The following is a 23,312-nucleotide window of genomic DNA, read 5'->3' as shown; positions in this document are numbered from 1 at the left end:
AATCCGAATAGATTTAAGCATTGCAACTGGTGAAAAGGTTTCATCATAGTCAACCCCGTGAATTTGTTTATATCCTTTTGCAACCAGTCTTGCCTTATAGTTATGTACCTTACCATCCATGTCAGACTTCTTTTTGAAGACCCACTTGCATCCTATAGGGTTAACTCCTACAGGAAGCTCTACCAAGGTCCAAACTTTATTTGTGTACATGGAATCCATTTCAGATTTCATGGCTTCTAGCCACTTCTCAGACTCGGGACCAGTTATGGCCTCTTGGTAGGTCACAGGCTCATCTTGATCCATGAGTAATACATCACCTTGAACAGTTATGAGATATCCATATCTCTCAGGTACGTGATGTATCCTGCTTGACCTACACTGGTCTCGTTCTACTTGAGCAGGTTGCTCTTCCACAACTACTTGTGTTTCCTGCTCTAATTCCTCTATAGGTGTATCAATGCTTTGTGATTCTTGAATTTCTTCAAGCTCTACTTTCCTCCCACTGATTCCTTTGGAAATAAAATCCTTTTCTAGGAAAACTCCAGTTTGAGTGTCAAACACTTTTCCCTCAGAAGGATTGTAGAAGTAATACCCTCTTGTTTCTTTAGGATACCCCACAAATAAGCATTTGTCAGATTTGGGCTCAAGCTTAGTTGAAATTTGTCATTTCACATAAACTTCGCAACCCCAAATCTTCATGTAAGACATATGTGGTTTCTTACCACTCCATATCTCATATGGTGTCTTCTCAACCTTTTTGGATGGAACACGGTTAAGTGTGTAAGCTATTGTCAATAGTTCATGTCCCCAAAAGGAGTTTGGAAGATCGGCGTGACTCATCATGGATCGGACCATGTCTAACAGGGTTCGATTTCTTCTCTCAGATACACCATTCCATTGGGGTGTTCCAGGAGGAGTATGTTGGGATAGGATCCCACACTCTTTCATATGGTCATCAAACTCTAGGCTTGAATACTCACCACCTCGATCTGATCGAAGAGTTTTAATATTCTTACCGAGTTGGTTTTGTACTTCATTCTTGAATTCCTTGAACTTTTCAAAGGACTCTGATTTGTGTTTCATTAAATACACATAACCATATCTACTGAAATCATCAGTAAATGTGATGAAGTACTGAAAACCTCCTCTGGCTAGTATGTTCAGTGGTCCACATACATCAGTATGTATGAGGGCCAAAAGATCATTAGCTCTTTCATCTTTTCCTGTGAATGGAGACTTTGTCATCTTTCCGATTAAACAAGATTTGCATGTCTCATATGATTCATAATCAAAAGAGTCCAAGAGTCCATCTTTATGGAGTTTGGAAATGTGTTTCTCATTTATTTGGCCTAATCGACAATGCCAAAGGTAAGTTGGATTTTACTCATTAGGTTTCATCCTTTTAGTATTAATGTTATTAATAGGCATTTCAAGATCAAGGACATATAGTTGATTGTTCATTTGTGCAGTAGCATAGAATATATCATTTAAATAAATTGAGCAACAATTGTTCTTTATTATAAATGAAAGACCAAACTTGTCCAAACAAGAAACGGAAATAATATTCCTGCTAATTGCAGGTACATAATAACAGTTCTCTAACTGAATTATTAAACCACTAGGTAAAGTCAATACATAAGTTCCTACGGCTAAAGCAGCAACCTTTGCTCCACTGCCAACTCGTAGGTCAACTTCACCTTTTGCCAAATCTCTACTCTTTTTTAGCCCCTGCACATTGGTACAAATGTGATAACCGCATCCAGTATCTAATACCCATGATGCAGAAGTAGATAAATTAATTTCAATAACAAAAATACCTGAAGTTGAAGTCTCTACTCCATTCTTCTTATCTTCCAGGTACTTTGGGTCGTTTCTCTTCCAGTGTCCGGTCTTACCGCAATGGAAGCAGGTGCCTTCCTTTGCTATGCCTCCACTAGGCTTCAAAGCAGCAACAGTGGGTTTGGGTTTGGCAACTTCCTTGCCTTTCCCTTTATCATCCTGCTTGGTGGGTCTTTTGTTTTGTCTCTTTCCATTTCCGATCATCAGAATGGACTTCCCTTTTGACTTCAGATTCTGCTCAGCAGTTCTTAACATGGCTAGCAGTTTAGGAAGAGATTTGTCCATATCATTCATATTGAAATTTAGGATAAATTGACTGAATCTATCTGGCAACGATTGCAAGATCAAATCAGTCGCAAGTTCCTTTCCGAGGGGAAAACCCAACCTCTCAAGGTTTTCCACATACCCAATCATCTTGAGCACATGGGGACCTACAGGGGCTCCCTCAGCTAACTTGCCTTGAAAAAAGGCTTTTGAAACTTCAAACCTTTCATGTCTTGCTTGCTCTTGATAGAGCATCTTCAGGTGTTCGATCATATCGAACGCTGCCATATTCTCATGTTGCTTTTGCAACTCTGAGTTCATGGTAGCTAGCATGAGACAAGCAATTTCATTGGCATCATCGACATGCTTCTTATAAGCATCTCTTTCTGCCTTAGGTGCAGAACTAGGAGGTTCCTCTTCAGGAACAGGTTTCTCCAATACATACAACTTTCTATCATGTTTGAGGACAATCCTCAGATTTCGGTGCCAATCCAGAAACTTTGTCCCAGACAATTTTTCCTTGTCAAGGATTGATCGCGAAATGTTGTTAAAGGTGTTTGTTGTCATGGTAATCTACATGAAAATAATGAAAATATAAGTATCAATAACATATTTAATTAAGCCTTTAATTAAATATGAGGAATGTGACAATCTTGGTCATAGCATCCCCGACAATTTGCTTAGATCCCCACACAAAGTTTTACCTCTTGTGACCCCCGGCAGAGTTTATCTTCTGATATGAAGATCCTTCGTTCCCGACAGTATTGAATTCTGAGCCATATTTGATTTGTGTTCCCTTGCAAGGTTGTCTTCCATTCTGATATGGTGTTGACTTAAAATTCCCAGCAGTGTTGACAATTTGGATCCTTAGTAGATCTTTTTTCTATCCTCGGCAAGTTTGGTTGATCATCCTTCAGCAGTGCTCTCTCCCCGTAGAGTTTGTCGTGATTGATTGGAAGCATGTTCTCTATGACTTTCTCAGCCAGAATTGATTTATTCAGGGCTACATGATTTATTTTGATCCTTAGCATTTCCTCAAGTTGGTGTTTCCATCTTGTTGAGATTAGTCGAGTGTTGCAGTAGTGATTCAAATCTTTGTTGTTTGTGTTATTTTTGAAGGAGAATAGCGATCCAAAACACAGCGGAATTTAAAATTTTCTCCTTTAGTGATCCTTACGAATGGGCATGATCAGTGATAGAATCGTTACCTCTTGTGACGATTGAAACCTTTGATGCAGATCTACAGAGCGATCACGAAGGTTGAACGATGACAACGCCTCTACTCAGTCCACACGAACGGACTCCTTCAATCTCAGTGCTAGCTGCTACAGATAAAGGATTTGAGTGAGAGAAAGAGAGAAACGAAATTGCAACTACTTAAATGCTTCTGCACAAGGGTTCTATTTATAGAACCACTTGTGTGGGCTATAAGCTAAAAATCCCACTTAAGTGTATGTGGCCCATATCTTATAATATGCCAAAATCACTTAAGCGCGTGGTACCTTACCATATTTCGTATTCTACTTAAGTACACCGTACCTTACGATGTTCTACAATTCACTTAAGTGCACCGTACCTTACGGTGTCCCTTAGTTACTTTATCTCTGATCAATCTGTCCTTTTGTGTGTGACCCTGTAGGTTTTCGCGGCATTGGCAATTATATTAAATCACGTATTTAACATAATAAACAATGAGTGGTATCTAGCAACACATCACTGCTACCCAAGACACGAAAATGTCATGTGATCTGACAAATCCTTTTTTGATAATACTTATGTGTACAATTACCCTTTTTCCCTTATGTCTATATTAAACACAAGGCATAGATCGTGTCATCCTTGTCCAGTTCAATATTGGACCCATAGACATTTATCCTATTACGCAGGATGGGCAAATTCCATCTAGGTCACTCATGTCCCTTAGCATGCTTCGTGGAGTACCCATCAACTGTCTTTATGGTCATCCAATTACGGACAATGTTTGATCAGCAATAAGGCACTCGACTCTATATCTAGGGTCCATAGTGGTTTCAGGTCGAAGGGTGGTATACACCATTATCACCATGAGAATAACTTATGACACTTTGCATAATATTCTATATAGTATTCTCATAGGGGGTCAATCCAGTATAAATATTACTCTAAATATTCATACCTATGTTTAAGACTTGATAACTCCTTATCCATGATCCATGAGATGTGATCATCAGTCTATATACATAATAGTCTTAATGCTTTAATATTATCCTACTTCACAATAAAGCTCGACTACGGATACTTTAAGAATAGTGTCCTTATGTTTAATGTGACATCATGATTAAGTCACACTTGATACATTAAACGGACTAGCTATTCTAGGGACTTTATTAAACAAACATAATAAAGAAAAAGCCTTTTATTATTAATAAATAATTCGATACAAGTACCAAAAGTATTGGCCTCTAGGGCTTACACCAATAGTTTTGTCATCATAATCATAAACATGCATATTCATACATAAAACACAACATCAGATATTTCATTATGCGTATTATCGCATTTGATTCTTTATTTTGATCCCCTGCTTCGGTAATATCATTTACCTATGCAGATTTGGCGTGTATGTCCTCCTTCAATTGTAGAGTGGCAGCCCATTAAGCAGAAAGAGTTTAACCTTTCTTATTTCCCCACTGAGTTATTTCCTCGTGGATGATTATTATTTCAGTTTCCTCCTCAGTTAATTATCTGGATGGAACCACTCCCCTTGAGTTATATCCTCATTGGGTTGAGCATTTATTTGACTGTTTCTTTCTAGTTATTACCTAGATAGATATTTTGGTCCCCTGAGAGTCTATTACCCAGTAACTGGTAATATTCTTCTCGATTTTTGAGTACTTTACTTTTGCCCAATACCCGGTAAAATGTAATCTACTTCATTTGCTTTCCTCAGCGGATTCGTTGTCACGTTTCCACAGGTAGTCTATCCTTGATATGTTCATCCTAACCGGTGACGGATATTCTTCCTTTTGTGGTTTTCTACCCAGTAAAAAGGTAACCGTAATCCCTATTTTTATTCCCTAGAGAGTTTATCCTTGATATGTTCACTTTAACCGGTGACGGATTTTCTCGCCCTTTTCAGTATTCTACCCAGTAACTGGTAGTTGTAATTCCTATTTTATCTTTCCCTTCTGAGTTTATCCTTGATATGTTCACTTTAACCAGTGACGGATATTCTTCTCTTTGGTATTCTATCCAGTAACTGATAGATATAATTCCTATTTCTCCCCGGCAGTTTCTCCTTGATATGTTTACTTTAACCGGTAACGGATATTCTGCCCCATTCTTCAGGTGGTCTATCCTTGATATGTTCATTCTAATCGATGACGAATATTCTTCCTTTGAGTTTATCCTTGATATGTTCACTTTTAATAGGTGATAGATACTCTCTCGTTGGTCTTCTACCCAGTAATCGGTAGTTGTAAATCCTATTTGATTTCTCTCCCCAGTAGGTTATTCTTACCCAATATCAGGTAATGAATACACCTCTTTCTCCTCAGCGAGTCATCCTTGATATGTTTACCCTAACCGGTAACGGATATCCCTCTATCAGAATGTATTATCTTCCTATCCAGTAATCGGTAATAGATAATATGTCTCTTTTTATTCCTGTGTTGAAGTTCATTATTCCCTAGTTGAGTTTGAGTGCGTATATCCTCAGTGAAATCTCCAACCCTCTATTTGGTTTGGATATTTCAATTTTGTTCTGATCTACTCATATCCCATACAGATTTCCCTTATCCCCAGACCGGGTCTTTCCATTGATTTATTTTCATGGATATTCCCCTCATGTCTCTAGCAGTTTTCAAGTTGTAGTCTGGCCTATGCACAACTTTCTATCCCCCTAGAGTCTTTGTCTCCTTAGTGAGTTTTCCTTAAAAAATGCAGTATACTCTCGTGGACTTTCAGTCTCTCCTGATTCTTTTCCTTTGTGGCAATATATTCCCCATAAAGATTGTTTTAACATTCATATCATATGCATCATGAGGTCTCTTAGGGACCAAAATTTGTTTCTATATGTCGTTATTTAAGTCCATTCTACAAAGTTGATACGAAGATTTTAACCTTCATATCCTCGGTTAGAATTTCCTTAAATAGGGGCAGCTGTAAGACCCCAATTTTGACCCTAAAATTCCCTCATGCTATCTCATCATTTGATTTAGTTTTTGGATCACACCTTGGTATCCTCCTTACCCCTCATTCATCAAGTTTGTATTGGCAGAGATCACCAAGAACATTTTTATTGTATCATACTTTGTTTTTCATTATTTACTAACCAAAATACCAAAAATATATCCATGTATAGCTTTGTTTCTTTTATAGGTAGTGTGTGCATCCACCAATGCCTCATCAAGCTCACAACTAGGATTTGAGACCCTCAATGCAAGAAGATAAATCAAGATATGGTTCACATTGGTTCTAAACATCATATATGGATCCCCATAATCTTCATTTATCATTTTGATCAAGAAATCATCAAAAGTTTGAAGTTTGTTTTCCTTGGAAGCCCTAATTCATCTGGGTATCTAGTGTGACTTCCTTAGCAAGTCTCTTCAATATTTGATCAAATATTTCAAGGGATACTTAATTATAAATCATTTTATGCATATATTATCCTACATAAGCCCAAGATATCAAGAGAATTTCAAGTTTGCAAGTTGGTTCATGATGGTTGACCAAAGAAAGTCAATTGGTCAAAACTGGGGTTCACTAGACCCTATCTCCTACAATTTTGGTCATATGAAAATGATTCCAAGAGCAAAGTTACTCAGTATGACATTAAAAATAACTTTCATGTTGAGTTCAATAGCTATGTTTTCTTGTAAAGTCATTTTTTATGGTGAAAGATTATAGGTCATTATGTTTGTGCCCTAGTTTGGAGGTCAACTTCCAAGGACCATAACTTGCTCAATTTTTATGAGATGAGGGTCATCCAAGTTTCATGATAAAATTCAAGTCCAACTTTGATTATTTAAGAAACTTGAAATTCAACTTGCAAAGAAATGTTCTAAGAGGAAACATTAGAGGTCATTTTGGGTCATTACCATTGAACAAGCAATTTTCCTCAACTTCTAAAATACATAACTCCCTCATGCCAAATCAAAATGATGTCCAACTTGTGACCAAATTGAAGAGGTTTGAAAGATATGCAACTTTTATGAAGGGACATTTTTCATTTAAAGCCTATAGAAAAAGTTATTCAAGGTGTAATAAGTGAACATTTGACTTGGTACTTAGAAAATTTTCAATTATGTTTGATTTTCCAAACTTCCACCTCAAAATTCATCATTATACAAGCTTCAAATGGAAAAGTGTTCAACATGAAAGTTGTTCCCCTTGATATCACCTTTCCAAAAAGTCCAAAATAACTTCATTTGGCCAAGGTTTGATTGACCTACGCATGGATTTTCTTCAAGGTTCCATTTGGATGAATCTCATTACCACTTTTCAATTCTAAATGCATGGCTTCATGTCACACTTTCAGCATCACTCATGATCATCTTTGGACCTTTTGACATCACTTCATGGGCCTATCACACGTCCATGCATATATGCAAGTGATAATTGCTATTTTTGGCATTTGAATGGAAGTGTGTGGAAATCAATTGTCTAGCTTAAAAATACATTGCCTCATGCTCAAAATTGGGGACACCTTGCCCAAGCTTTGCTCCTGCAACCTTCCCTTCACCATTAGAGGATAAACTTGGAGGTTTTCAATTGAAAATCGAGTTTCAATTTCACTTCTGTTTTGAAGTTGAAACTTCAAGAATCCAAGCCCTTCTTTGATCTAATTCACTTCCTGCAAGCTTCTGAAGTCAAGCCAAGGCCAATTGGAAGCAAGATCAGGCAAGATTCAAGCTCCTCGAAGGTGATTTTTTTAGAAACTTTCTCTTTTAGATTCTCTCTCAATTCTTCACCATTCTCTCTGATTTTTGGTTGGCTGAAATCCTACCAATATCGGCAACAAGATTGAGTTGTTTTGAGGTCAAATCGAAGCAACTCAGTTCATGATCCTTAAAATTTAAATCCATGTATCTTTCAATATACTTGGTACTAGAGAAAATGGAGGCCATATTCGAGCTCCTGAGCATTTTTCCTTTGAAATAGTGTCCTTCTTTTTCATTTTTCATTAAGTTGAGAATGGACCGGCCCGGTGAGGTCCACCAGAGAAGGTGACCGGAGCTAGGGCTCCACTGGTGAGTTGGCTTCCTCTCATCCATCTGATCTTGGTCTAAGGATCTAATCTTAGCATTTGGTTTGCATTACCATAGTTCTCACGCGTTGACTAGAGACCATGGTGGATAGCACGCGCGTGACCATCAGATCTGCCACCTTAATTAATGAGGGAGATTTTATGGGCCTTACTTTTTTGCTTTTTATTTTAATTTCTGATTTTCTTTTAATTGCTCAAATTTAATTTTTAGTCCAAAAAATATGGGACTTTCACCAAAAATCTTTAAATATTTTCCTCTTCTATATTCTGAATTAAAATTATTTTTTGGATTAATTTTGATATTTTATAGGAATTAAATGTTTTTGTGCATATTTTTAATTGTTTAAAAATACTTCTGACTTTTCAAAAATAGTGAAAAAATTTGTCTAAGGTCCTTTGACCTTGTTTGACCTAGGATAAATCCCTTGGCCATTTATTTGGTGTTTTGAAGGGATTTTAGGTTTTGACCAAGTTAAAATGCATTTTAATTTATTTTTAATTGATTAAATGTTTAAAAATATTGTTGAGCCATTTTTATGGTCTTGTGATGTTTGACTTTCTGTTTGGGGCCTTGATCAAGGTTGATTTGACTTTTGTTGGATCAAAATCATTGGATTTAGGGGATTGATGAAATGTACATTTCATTTCCCAAAATGAATGAATGGTTTTGATTTGATGAAATTCCTCCCATGATCAATTTGTGCTTCTATCTTCCCCTCCTTCTTCATCTTCATTCTTATTCTTTCCCATTCCCTCATTTGAGCAATGAAATCTCTAATGTCTAAAGGCTAATTGGTTCATCAATGATCATGTGTCACATGAATCAATACAAGTATGACTGAGATAGGTCTCTCCCTCTTGATCTTTTCTTTTTGTGTGTGGTATATTTTAGGAGTTTGGTTCTTCATACCAAATCTCTAACATGCATTAACACCTAAATTTTTATTGCCCGACCTCAGATAGTTGTGACTTCTACATAAGTCCAATTACGATTGCTTAACATAGAGCTAAATTTGACCCTCAAGGCATAGAATTCTAGTAAATGAGATTGTAAGTCTCCCATTCTTCATGGCATTGTGTGGAGACTTGACATTTTTTCCTTTCATGGGAACCAGTGGCATACTTGTTGAATTATCCAAGTTGGAGCCCTTCTCATGGAAGATGTCTTGGTTTAAGGATTCATACTTGTGAACAAATGGTTGAGTGTTCTCCAAAGAATGACTTAATCAATTAAAAATCACCACTAACACTTGACTAACTTTTGACTAACATTTGACTAACTCTTGTTAATATTGCTTTACTTTCAAGTCATTTACTTTAAGCAATTTAAATTTTAGTCATTTATCATTCATTGCCATTTACATTTCATATAGCTTGTTTATGCTTATGTTACTTTTACTTTGCTCATTTGAGTCATATCTTTGTGATTGTATATATTTGTTTGTGTGTTTTAATTTTGCTTTTGGTCTTAGGACCTTAAAATACCTAATAACAAGAAAAACCCTAAAAAAATATATGGTGGAATGTTAAACTTGATCTGAACTTTTTGTAGGAGAATAGCCATCCAAGGCGCAGCGGAATTTAAAAATTTCTCCATTTAGTGATCCTTATGAATGGGCATGATCAGTGATAGAATCATTACCTCTTGTGGCGATTCAAACCTTTGGTGCAGATCTCTGATAATGATTAAAACCTTTGATACAGATCTACGGGGCGATCACGAACGTTGAACGATGACAACGTCTCTACTCAGTCCACACAAACGGATTCCTTCAATCGCAGTGCTAGTTGTTATGAATGAAGGCTTTGAGTGAGAGAAAGAGGGAAACAAAATTCCAAGTCTCTACTTGAATTTCTGTCTGAGTGGATTGGAGTGACAATGCTTCTACCCAAGGGGTTCTATTTATAGAACCACTTGTGTGGGCTTCAAGCTAAAAAGCCCACTTAAGTGTATTTTGGCCCATATCTTATAATATGCCCAAAATCACTTAAGTATTTGGTACCTTACCATATTTCGTCTCCCACTTAAGTGCACCGTACCTTACGGTGTTCCTTAGTTACTCTATCTCTTATCAATCCGTCCTTTGTGTGTGACCCTATAGGTTTTCGCGGCGTTGGCAATTATATTAAATCACGCATTTAACATAATAAACAGTGAGCGGTATCTAGCAACACATCACTGCTACCCAAGTCACGAAAATGTCATGTGATCTGACAAAATCTCCTGTGATAATAATCATGTGTATAATCACCCCTTTGCCCTTATGTCTATATTGAACACAAGGTATAGACCGTGTCACCCTTGTCCAGTTCAATATTGGGCCCATAGACATTTATCCTGTTACGCAGGATTGGCAAATTCCATCTAGGACACTCATGTCCCTCAGCATGCTTCGTGGAGTACCCATCAACTGTCTTTATGGTTATTCAGTTACGGACAATGTTAGATCAGCAACAAAGCACTCGACTCTACATCTAGGATCCATAGTGGTTTCAGGTCGAAGAGTGGTATACACTATTATCACCATGAGAATAACTTATGACACTTTTGCATAACTTTCTATATAGTATTCTCATCGCGGGTCAATCCGGTATAAATATTACTCCTAATATTCATACCTATGTTTAAGACTTGATAACTCTTTATCCATGATCCATGAGATGTGATCATCAGTCTACAAACATAATAGTCTTAATGCTTTAATGTTATCCCACTTCACACTAAAGCTCGACTACGGATACTTTAAGAATAGTGTCCTTATGTTTAATGTGTTCTCATGATTAAGTCACACTTAATACATTAAACGGACTATCTATTCCAGGGACTTTATTAATCAACCATAATAAAGAAAATGCCTTTAAATAATTCGATACAAGTACCAAAAAGTATTGGCCTCTAGGGCTTACACCAACACTTTTGGACTTAGGATTAGGCAACATTCCCTGTGCAAGAAGGACTTGGCCAATGTCAACATTCTGAGACTGAGTTATTGTGAACTAAGTCTTCATCTGATACAAGCCTTGGGATTTATTTGAATTCATCTGTTACTCTGTATTTGTGCCTAATTGTTATTTTGATCTTGTGTCTGATGTTTTGCTCTGAGTTGATCAAGGAATATTTCATCTAATACATGAGAAGACAATTAAGATTGCTAGCTATTGGAAGTGCTTGCTTGGATGTGGCTATCTTTATTTGATGTCTTGATCTTCATGATGTCTGGATATTTCTCATTACTTATTGATTATTGCTTGATTAAAGTCCAAGGGAAAATGGGTTTCTATATGACATTCTTGTCTGTTGGATTGCATCCCATTGGTCAGATCTTTTCAACTCGTAACTTTTAAATTTGTGCTTAGGATAGCCTCTTCATCTCCTCCCACTTCTTAAATTTCAAAATCTCTCTCCTCCTTTCAAACTTAGACTTTTGCTTTAATAATTAGAAACTTTGGTCTTATGCCATTGAATTTTCAAACTCTTTCTTAAATCAAATTTGTAAATAAACTTAATTATATTGACTTAAAATTTCAAAAGACAAAAAGAACTAACAACTCCATTCAAACTTTTGGCCCTTTGTGCCTTTTCTTACTAACTTTTGTTAAAATCAATTCACCAACTTTGAAATTTTTACCACGAACTACGAGGTTTTGATCCCTCATTTTTATGTTGGTACGTAGGCACAAGTCCGAAGGTCTTGTCAAACACAAAAATATAAACAATGAATTCTTTTCTCATCCTCACACTCTATTTCTCTCAAACATCTTTTATGCCAAACACATATACACACATAAAAAATGGCTCCCTAGGATACTTTGGGTGCTAACGCCTTCCCTCTGTGTAACCAACCCCCTTACCTGTAATCCCTGACATTTTATTAGTTTTGATTTGAAAACTTCTTATTTTTGGGTTTTGTTCGTATTTTTTTCCCTTTTCCTTTGGAAACAATAAAAGTGCGGTGGCGACTCTGGTTTTATTAACGTTAAACTTATCCATAGTTTGATGGTCATGAATTTACCGCTACACATGGTATGTATATATTTAACGCGATTTTTTGTAACTTTATGATATGGTGATATTTTTTCATTTTCAATATTTCTTAATTCTATTTTCTTGACAAATTCATTATTATATTTAGGTGTGGTCATTGCAAGTCTCTTGCTTATGTAAGGATATTCTCTTGTCAAAGACTTCTACCATAGCTAGCTTATAATCTTAATTTGGTAATCTTCACTTATGATTAATTATATCAAGATTGATCATTATACTGTTTATACTATTTATTTAGACTTATGATAATATTTTCGCAATATTCAGGTTGGAGAAGGAAGTAGTTATAGTTAATGTCGACGCTGACGAATACAAAGATTTGGTAGAGAAGTGAGTGCAATAACATCTTTTTATTTGACGAATACAAGGTTGTTTTATTTTTAAAAAATATTTTTTTATTAGGAGTCCAGTTTTATTATTTGCCATAGGCCTCTAAAAAATCAGGATCGACCCTGCTTATAAGGAGTCGTTCACATGCTGTTAGAGAAGTCAGATCATAACCGCATGTAGAAACTTAGGTTCTCCTAAACTTACAATGCTACAATTAGATGATCATGAGAAAGACAATAATCGGACAACACGAAAACAATATTTTGATTACCAACATAAGAGTTTTTCCTAATTAAGTAGAATTTGTTTAGAATTGACTCATAAATAATATATGATTAAATGGTTTTATCTAATGGATGCAATATTGCAAAACGTAATTATTATTAATTTCTCACATTTATATTTACTAATTACTCCTTATTATTCTTTTTTCTTTCTATTAACAAAGTGAAAAATTAATAATATTTATTCATAGCAAGTTTGTACACAGTTTAAAAAACATTCAAAAGTCATATAAAATAAACGTTTATGTTTTACTAATTTTTATATTTTTACTCTCAAATAAAATATTATATATTTCATAAACATGATTTTATATTTAATTTAAAAGTTTATTTAAGGATGATTTTATTTTATTATATTGTGTCACGTGAAAAAGGTAACTTTGAATGAATTTAAATATCTAAGAAAAAGAATATTTTTTTGTTTTTTTATTTTTTAATAATAAAATTTAATTTATTTCCTTAAATTGTTTGGAACTCATTTTGATTAAATATCTACATTCATGAAAACTTATATAACAACATTATAGGTCACTCATCATACAATAAATCTAGAATAAATTTTTATTTTTATAATTTTTAGTTCTAGAACTGTAAATTGATAATCTCAATATATTTTAAGTTTTGTTTATGTTTTTTTAGAACAATATCGACACAAAGAGGACACGGATCAAATATTTGTCCAACAAAAAAAATCAATTTTGCTCCGGAAGAAAGGGAAGAGGAAGAGGAAAGAGTAGGACATGGAGTTGAAAACAATGAATATGCAGGGGTTGAGTTGCAGAGGAAGAATCTGATGAGAGAGTAAATTTTATGTTGTAGAAAATTTTACTAGCATCCGAAGATGAAGGGAAACACAAGAATTTGTTTAAAACACATTGTTTTATCAAGAACAAGTTGTGTAATCTGATTGTGGTTAGTGGCAACATAGAGAATCTGGTGTCATAGAAATTGATAGATTATTTGAAATATTCCATAGAACCCCATGAGAAGCCACACACCCTCAATTGGGTAAACAAGGGCTCCCAAGTTCGAGTAACACTATCCTGTAGAGTTTGTAATGGTGATGATTTTATCATATGAATTTTTTTGCTTATCTGAATGATTGCTTTTGTAGAATTGGAATTTTACCCCAAAAAATTCAAACGATTTTGTTTGGATCTTTTGGTTTTTCAATTTTATAATGGTCATAGTTTTTGGTCGAGATGTGACTATAATTAAATAAAAAAATATTCTACTTCATATTTATTAGCTTGAATATGCTTTTCAAACTCTTTCTTTAGATCCTGAGATGAACACCATATATAAATAATGAGTTACTTCCTCTGTCTCATAAAAAATGTTCTAGTTGAAGAATTCGCGGTTCTTAAAGAAATGATTGGATATGTTGATTTTGATGATAAATTAATAGCATTTACTAGAATACCTCTATTAATTGTAGTTAAAAGAGTGGTTGGATAAAGTGAAAGTTAATAAATAGGGGTATGATAGTGGAAAAATAATAATTTTGTTATATTAATATTGTTAAAGGACAATTATTTTGAGACAAAAAAAAATGAAAATAAGACTCTTTTTATGAGACAAAGAGAGTACTTATTGACATATTAATTTTAAAAATCCTACAATATCGTAAAAAAGGATGCTAGTGTTGGATCTTTTAGCAAGAAATGCCTTTTTGTGCTATATTAAAATAGGACAGCTTCGAAGCAAAGTTATCATATAGGTAGGGTAGCAGTGTTTTAGCTATAAAAAAATGGAAATTGTGGAGATATATTTAAATACTGTGGCAGGTATATCTTTAAAAACTTATTTTCAAAATATTCAAATAGAATCTCTTTGGTTGTTTGAAAACTAAAACAATCTCTCAATTCGAATCAATCATGAGTAAAAATCGATTTGTGTTTGAGAATATTAAAACAAATCGTATGTATAAAATTAGGGGGGTAAAACGGGCTCTATCCGTTGGACAATATCCGTTTTGCCCACATTTTAGTACGGGACGGGTCAAGGGTTTAGGTTTTCACCATCTAATTTATTCGTCTCGCTCCGTCCAATTTTTTTTGCGTACTTTTACAGGCACGAGTATGTATATAAACTTTTGCATTTTTAGCTTAAAAAATGTAGTGTTTCTGGGCTTTTTCCGCCTCACCTTAACTTTTTTGCGAGGCGGACTTAGCTTTTAGACCTGCATCCTCAACTATGACTGCCCCGTTCATTTTTTTTTGCAGATTTTTACGGGACGGGCATAAATGGGATAGGCATTTGCCACCCCTATGTAAAACCCCCCTCATCAAAACAGACCTAAATTGTGAGAAAGTTATAAGTATATCCAAATTTGCAAAAAAAATTATCTATATTTAAATAATTTTTTTACAAAAGTGGGTGAATGAGTAAATTTCAATTTAAAAATTATCTAAATTTAAAAATTACACACAACTTTTAACTTCAAATAGAATCAATTATGAAAAACATAATAATCTACTTGAGATCATGTCAAAATCAATCTATTCTAAACGTCTCAAACTACTTTTAGTTAGAGTGTCAGAATCAATTTAATTAATTCCAAAATTAATAAACATGTCAAAATCAATTTAATACATCCAAAATCAACTCGGAATGCCTGAAATGTGAAAACAATCATACACGTGTGAGATAAGACTAATTATCGTTAGAAAACTCAATTTCAAACTTACATTTTAAATCATATTCTTTTTTAGACTAAAATATTTATCCAGTTCCCACTAAATTTGGACGAACTCGATAGAAAACTTCCTCTACACATATAGATAGGGGTGTTCGCGGTGTAGTTTGGATGATTTTGATGCTAAAAATCATCTGAATCGCAAGAGAAAAAAGCATGTGGTTCGATTTGGTTCAATTAACTTTTAAAAATGAAACTGAATCAAATCAAACCAAATCAATGCGATTTGAGTTAGTTTGGTTTTTTGCAAGATTTTTTTGAGCCATATATACTCCTTTACCTAACCACATAATTGTGTGTTAGTCATTCATACTTTACAACATAACAACAAAATTCATCCTATTTAAACAAAAATTTATCATTCAATATACAAAAATAAGATTAGAAAAAAGTGAAATAAAAAATATAAATAAAATAATAGTATAAAACAATATAAAAAATACTATAATAAAAAAGAAAAAGAGGAGGAGATGAGAGATTAGGAAAGATGAAAAAGAAAGAACATAAGAGATGCGAGATTAAAGAAAAAATGTGTGATAAAAACGTAATTAAAAAAGAAAACAATAACATAAAAATGAGAAAATGAAAATTAAAGAACATAAAAGATAAGAGATTAGAGTAGAAGGCTAAGATGTACTCCCTCCGTTCCTTTTTAAGTGTCATTTTTTGACTTTTTACACATATCAAGGAAGCTAATCATTATTGTTACTTTTCAAACAATAATTTTTCTTTTACCTATAATACCCTTAATTATTTATTACATTCACTTTATTTTTTCTCTCTCTGCAATCATTATCTAGGGGTAATTTTGACAAAATTACAATTAATACTACCTTGAACTTTGCAAATGACAATTAAAAAGAAACAAATTTTTTACAAGAAAGTGACACTTATAAAGGAACGGAGGGAATACATGTAAAGAATATGATAAGAATACGCGATACTATTATGAGAAATTTGAAAAGGTTGAAACTAAAATCTTAAGTATGAATAAGAGAATATTTATTAAAATTAAGGCATAATAGATTTGGATTTTGGGTTAGATGTGAGATAAGTAAATTTGCAGTTTACCTTGATTTAGTTCGATTTGCCAAATATAAACCACAAACTAAATCAAACCACACAGTTTTATTAAAAAACAACTCAAACATATCAAAATCAAATATATTTTTTTACTGTTTTGATTTGATTTAGTTTGCAGTTTTTTATTAGATTGGTTTGATTTTAAACCCCTAAATACATATAATATCATAAACAAATGCATTGTTACACCATGGCTAAGATTGTTTGAAATAGCGAGAAACTTGAATACTTTTATTGGGGTCATAATGTATACTACGAGGGTATATTTCAAAAGTTTCTTCGTTTTCCATGTGTAGTGATAGTCTAGTATAATTTTTAGCTCTCAGCCGGTTGCGTGATCTAGTCTCATTTATGCAACTTTTGTGAAATTTACAACAAAATTAAGAAAATTGATTTTTTGAAGGATTCAAATAGACTTTTCCACTAGACACAACATCTAGGTGTTGAATAAGATCGTTCGATCCCAAAAATGAGGTAAACATATTTCAATATACCAGAAATTTGGCATCCTTGTCTGAACACATCACATGCATCATTTATTGAACTATTATATCCAATGGTCAGACCCATGCAGCATTCTACCATGGCACGAAGCCAATTTTTCTCATTCATAAAAGTTCCAAACATTAAGCAAAGACAAAACCATTAGATGAAACATGAAAGCTAAACTTAACAAAAGTACTCGAACCTTAGACTAAGATCCGTCTAGCAACATACTACAACCTCATAAGGAAAACAGTAAATAAGCAGATAAACATTGCTTCCTTAATCACGATGGGATGCTTCATAGGTGCTGCTGCTATTCTCGGCTTCATCTAGCATTTGCACAACTTGTGCAACACCTTCTTCAATTTCCTTCCGGATGACTCCATCAGGCATGTCAAATGTTCTTCTTTTGAAGGATTGGGATCCTCCAGTAGGCTGGGGATCTACAACATCAAGCATTGCTTCCAGCTCATCCACCATTGACTTCTTTGCAGATCTAACCATCTGGTCAACTCCCTACATCACAGGAAATTATCAAACCTGTTAGATAAACCGATAGATGATAATAAAGTTGCACTACAGTTTTACTAATTAAATTCACTTGATCTAATGTATAACAATATATAAGTTTGGAGAAATGGGAGATACTACCTCAATAGCATCAACAGTGAGGAGCAAGACAATGACTCTCTCAGAAAACCTCTGGCATTCCACCGGATCACTAGCTAAACGGCGTCGGTAGGAAAAATTGTTGAACTGGGCTCTGAGCTCCTTTAATTTAGATTTTGCAACAGCGAGTTCTCTGAGGGCACGAAGAGCCTTTGACCTACGGATTATATATGCTCTAAAGGTGATCTGGATCAACAATGCAGCATCTTGAGGAGATAATTCCTTCTTTTTGCCTCTCTGATTTTGAACTGCTCCAAACCTCTTAGCATATGCCTTCATCATCAAGCAAGTAAATTAGATAAAATAGAACAGTTCACATAGAGCAGCATTATCTGTATCTGTGTAGATCTAGATCTACCTGTATGTTTGGTTTCACAATTGGAGCACTTAGAATTGATTATGCATGTGTAAAATTGATTTTCACTTGTTTGGTTGCTCTCGAGTAGAATTGACTCTACTTTCCAGAATTGATTCTACTTGAATATAGGATTTGTATGCGGGATTTTTACACTGAAATTTACTCTTTTTAAATCACTTTTGCAAGATTTTATTCGAACATAAATTACTTTACCTATGACTCACTTTTAGCTAGAATCAATTCAAGTAGAATGAGGTTTTATCACTGCAGAACCAAACACACACTACAACAATAACAATAACCAAAACCTAATCTCACTAGGTGTCAGATACATGGATAAATCAAACAATGTTCATAATGTTCTCATAAATTATGTTGATTGGCAAACCATTGGCCTCTGAATCTTAAAAGTTTGATCTACAAGTTTTCTGGGATTCTAAATCTGAACTATTAAGAACGGATCATTCGGTTGTCAGTGTTTCCGGTATCAATACTTCATTCTAATCTTAATAATTTATTCATTTTTTCAAATTATTATTAGGGTTTATATGTCAGTGTTGATATCATATTTCCGGTATCAGTTCTTCATACTAATCAAACTGTAAGCAAATATTAAACTCCTAATCCAATTCATCATATTTTACTCTTATACCTGAAAAGAGAAAAGAGTTAAACCTGCTAACAAACCTGTCTTAAAACGACACCCCTATGATCATCGGGTTCTTCAATCTCCACAATACGCAATTTTCTTTCATTCTTCTTATCCTTAACATTCTCTTCCTCCTTCACCTTCTCCTTCTCATTCACATTCTTCTTCTTCTTCTTCTTTTCAGCATCATCACCACCACTTTCAACTGCAAAAGTATACCTCCTCGTGTTCTCACTATCCTCACCCTTTCCCTTAATCTCAGCCGTCCATTTAACATTCTTCACAACTGCACTTTTCTTCTTCTTCTTTTCTTCCTCAACAATCTCAGCAATCCATTTATACTTCCTATCAAACCCATTCTTCTCAGCTCCTTTAATCTCAGTCGTCCACGTGTACTTCCGATTACATCCACCTCCACCGTCAATGTTCTTCTTCTTCTTCTCCTCCTTCTTCTTTCCGCCGAGGATCTGCTCGAATCGCGACTCCAACTCGGCGACTCGGTCACTCAAACTCTCCAGACCGAGTTTCTGTTGCTTCTCAACTCGTTTCTGCAAAAACGACGCAGTACGATCCACGCGGACCAGATCCGCGTGGAAATGACTAGGGAGAAGACATAGATCGAGATTGAACGGGAGAGATTCTTCAACAAAGGAAGCAAATGGTAGGGTTTCTGTTACGAAGAAATGTGAAGAAGATGAGTGACAGAAGGGTAAGGGAAAAGGTAATGGTTCTTCTTCGATGATTTCGTATCTTCTGAATCGGCTCATGGTTGAGTGAGTGAGTGGACTCGGTGTTAACTCGTTTGGAGTAAAAAGCAGTTATGAGCGTTGTTGTTGTGATTGGATTTGGTTCGAAATTGAAATTGATAATGATGGTGATGTTGAAAGGGTTTAAAGAGTGGAAATGGAGAAGAAGACAAAGTATTGAAGAGAACGAGGAGTGTGGGAAATGGTGAGGGTATAGTTGGAAATTCAAGTTGTGAAAAATATGAGATTAAAGAATGAGTAAAATATAATTGAGACATTCTATTACCAGCTCATAATGATAAACATCATTATCATTATCATTCTCATTCTCATTTATTTTTCATTGTATTATCATTCTCATTCTCATTTATTTTTCATTGTTGTATAATTCTCATTTATTTTTCATTGTTGTATAATGATAATGATGTATATTTATGGGTTTTTGCTAACTTTTGTCTTAAAGAGCATAAGTTAGGAATATTATTATTAGAAAATTTGTATGGAATAAAATAATTTTAAAATTTTAAAAAACTAAATACATGTATTTCAAGAAAATATTTCAACAAATAAATCATTAATTTGTGTCCTTGGGACCCATGCTAGCATTAGCTTATATTTATTAATAATGTTAATTTATATTCCAAGGACATTTAAAAAATTTATTTATAATAAATTTGTATAAAAAAATATTTAAAAATTAAATATATATTTTTATTTAAATCAGTGCATAATTTTCAAAATAATGTTTTTTATTTAATTTTTAATTTTTATAGTTGGCATTATCCTATATTTAGTTATCTTTTCTAAAGTTCAGAATATTAATTATTATTAGTTTCTTAACAACTTTTAATTATATATTATTAGTAAAAAAATAGATGAAATGATAAATACTCTTCGACTTTTATTATAAGAAAAAATCTATTTTTTTATTTATTTAATAATTAATATATCTAATTTTTATATAGACTTAATACATCAATCATCGCATAAACCTAAAAAGGATTAGAAGAAATAATTAATGGTATTATAAATAAAATAAATAATAGTATTAAAAATAAATTTATTAATTATCTTATTATTATGAATTTAAAATATAACAACTACAAAAAGAGTAAAATAGAGTATTGAAACATATTAGCACGATTTTTTTAACAGATATAGTCTTTAAATTGTGCAACGAATTTAAAAGTACTTTCCATGGTTGAAATAAATAAGTTTTTTTATGTCAACTTTAATGTTTTTCATTCACACTTTCGATCCTTACTGCTAACGATCATTAATAGAAGCTGACGTGACATGTTAAATAGAAGTTTTTTTTTGTGACTTGGCATGCACATGACAGTGTCAACGTGGCAAAATGCTGACGTGGCATACCACATGACTAAAGTCAACATTGTTCACTAATCCCAAAAAAATTGTAACTAATCGGTAGCTAAAACCGTAGCTAATTTGTAACAACTTCGATTTAATCTTCGAACGGTTTCCTTATTCATATTAATGATCTTGAGCTTCATAAAGAACTTCTTATGCATCAGAATAGTCCTCGGAGTGCCAGCAATGGAGATGATTAACGTCTACTCGGTGAAAATGGATATGAAATTCAGAGGTGGAAAATACTATTTTAGTGATGTGGAAGCTTATCTTATGTGCATCTTCTTCCTTGGTTAGCTGCCTTTTGAAGCTCCGCGTAAGAAGGGTTTTGGATAATTTTTTAGAGAAATGATATAGTGACACTCAATTATTTTTATGCAAATTGAAATTTATGCTACAGTCAAATTGAAGCTGAGAAGCTACGGTGTACACATACGGTGTAAACTTTTTGTTGTAAGCACAACACAACTCAATTGTTTAGTACTGATACAGGATGCTGGCAACATTTTTCCAAAATGTAACGGACTCTTTGGCTTGAGAGTAGTATGTTTTATGTTTTCATCTAAATTTGAAACCTACCTATTATTTTCAACTTTATTACCTACTTTGAAAGATTTGAACACGAAGCATAGAAACCAAAAAACTTGTATTGACTATTATCTATACAAATCTTTGAAAACTTAAAACAAAATGAAAATAGAGGGTAAGAGGGCAAGTTTACAATTAATAGTGAAGACAAGAAACGAAAACAAAACATTTTCTCAAACCAAACAAGATATGAAAAGTTCATCATATTATTTACAAGAATATAATAAAACTTAAAATGATCACTAATACTTTTTTTTATCCAGTTGAAGTTATTTCTTTTATCTACAAATAAATATCTCATTTATTCAATTGTTCTTAAGCTCTATACCTGAGCCAGAGTTGCAGGCATAATAACTGTTACATCACCATCCCAGTCTTGAGCGAATAGCTTGGCAAGTCCACCTAATGGAAAACTGAGTTCCGTATTTGATTACATCGATGTTTCACCTCCATCTCTACCAGATGAGCAAGCTACATAAACAAAACCACAAGTGTTATAATAGTTGTGTATATTTAGAATATTGCAGTAGCAACATACTGTAGAACCAATGGCTAACATATATGATCTCTTAATGCGAGAATTGTTGGGAGATGCCAATATTTTCAAAATCAAGTTGTAGGAAAGGGTATATAAAATTTGCATATAAAGGTTTGACCTTGAAAGTTTTATAGGTGCATTCAATATTATGGTTGTCAAGATCTCGATATAGATCTTAAAATCTTACGGTTTTACAATTTCACTCATCCCTAACGATCTCGATCTTAAGTAGAATCGTCTATTTTAACCAAATTGTGAAAAAAATTGTAAAACCATAGATTTTTTGCCATATGGGCCACTTCCGGCCACGATCAGTCGCTTTCCAGCCACACTCTCCATTTTCCAGTCACCATCATTACAAGCTGAGAAGGTCGACAAGATGGCGAGGCGCAACAATTACGTTTAGGAGAGGCCATTTCCCATGAGCACACTTGCCTACCAAAATATCATGTAAAAAAACTTCAAATATATAGTATAATTTTCCATTTTAGTAATATCTTACCGTTTTTGTTATGATTTTATGTTTTACGATCTTGCTACCTCCTCGGTATTACAAAATCAATTGGGTAGGATCTTCCGATCTTAGTTACGATCTTATGTTTTACGATTTTATTGTCCCATCCCAATCTTGACAACCTTGTTCAATATCTATTATAGATTGGAAGTCATGTGTATGTTTAGGAACAACTTGTAACATATTCTTGAGAGAATTTCACCATAATTCCTTGAGACACACATATAATTAACGAGATAATCATAAGACTTATCAATATGTATGTATTATTGTCCTTTCAAAGAGGTCAAAGTCCAGGAACATACCTTGGCAGCAAAATTACCTACATAAGCTCGTACAAATTCTTTCGATCTTAATAATGGTGCAATATGAGGATTGGCCTGAGTGACAATAAAATGATTGACATTGAAAATCTTTTTAAACTACATCATACGAAGATCAATCTCAAAGCTATCATCCCTCAAATGAAGATTAAATCGAAGTTGCTACAAATTAGCTACGATTTTAGCTACCGATTAGCTACGGATTTTTCTGAGTTCATGAACAATGTTGACGTTCGCTGTGTGGTATGCCACATCAGCATCTTGCCACGTTGGCACT

General features: G+C 33.9%; 1 protein-coding gene across 1 annotated transcript; it reads right to left on the bottom strand.

Annotated features, from left to right (window-relative positions):
* Positions 1-17,263: 17,263 nt before the first annotated feature.
* Positions 17,264-19,930, bottom strand: LOC127108373 (BAG family molecular chaperone regulator 7). Its single transcript, XM_051045836.1, has 3 exons — positions 18,994-19,930; positions 17,931-18,221; positions 17,264-17,795 (listed from the first exon to the last, which is right to left on the bottom strand). The coding sequence occupies exons 1-3, from the start codon at positions 19,720-19,722 to the stop codon at positions 17,559-17,561; spliced, it is 1,257 nt and encodes a 418-aa protein (XP_050901793.1). The 5' UTR covers positions 19,723-19,930; the 3' UTR covers positions 17,264-17,558.
* Between the last annotated feature and the right edge of the window lie 3,382 nt (positions 19,931-23,312).

This window comes from Lathyrus oleraceus, chromosome 7, assembly GCF_024323335.1.
Source record: "Lathyrus oleraceus cultivar Zhongwan6 chromosome 7, CAAS_Psat_ZW6_1.0, whole genome shotgun sequence".
Lineage (NCBI taxonomy): Eukaryota > Viridiplantae > Streptophyta > Magnoliopsida > Fabales > Fabaceae > Lathyrus > Lathyrus oleraceus.
The sequence above is the reverse complement of the archived record's forward strand: the minus strand, read 5'-3'. Positions and strand labels throughout refer to the sequence as shown.

Excerpts from the sequence above, each read along its gene's own strand:
- LOC127108373 (XM_051045836.1), bottom strand. The coding sequence starts at position 19,722 with ATGAGCCGATTCAGAAGATACGAAATCATCGAAGAAGAACCATTACCT. Across the intron at positions 18,222-18,993 it reads GGGGTGTCGTTTTAAGACAG|GCATATGCTAAGAGGTTTGG; the intron begins GTTTGTTAGCAG and ends TTGATGATGAAG. Across the intron at positions 17,796-17,930 it reads TCACTGTTGATGCTATTGAG|GGAGTTGACCAGATGGTTAG; the intron begins GTAGTATCTCCC and ends CCTGTGATGTAG.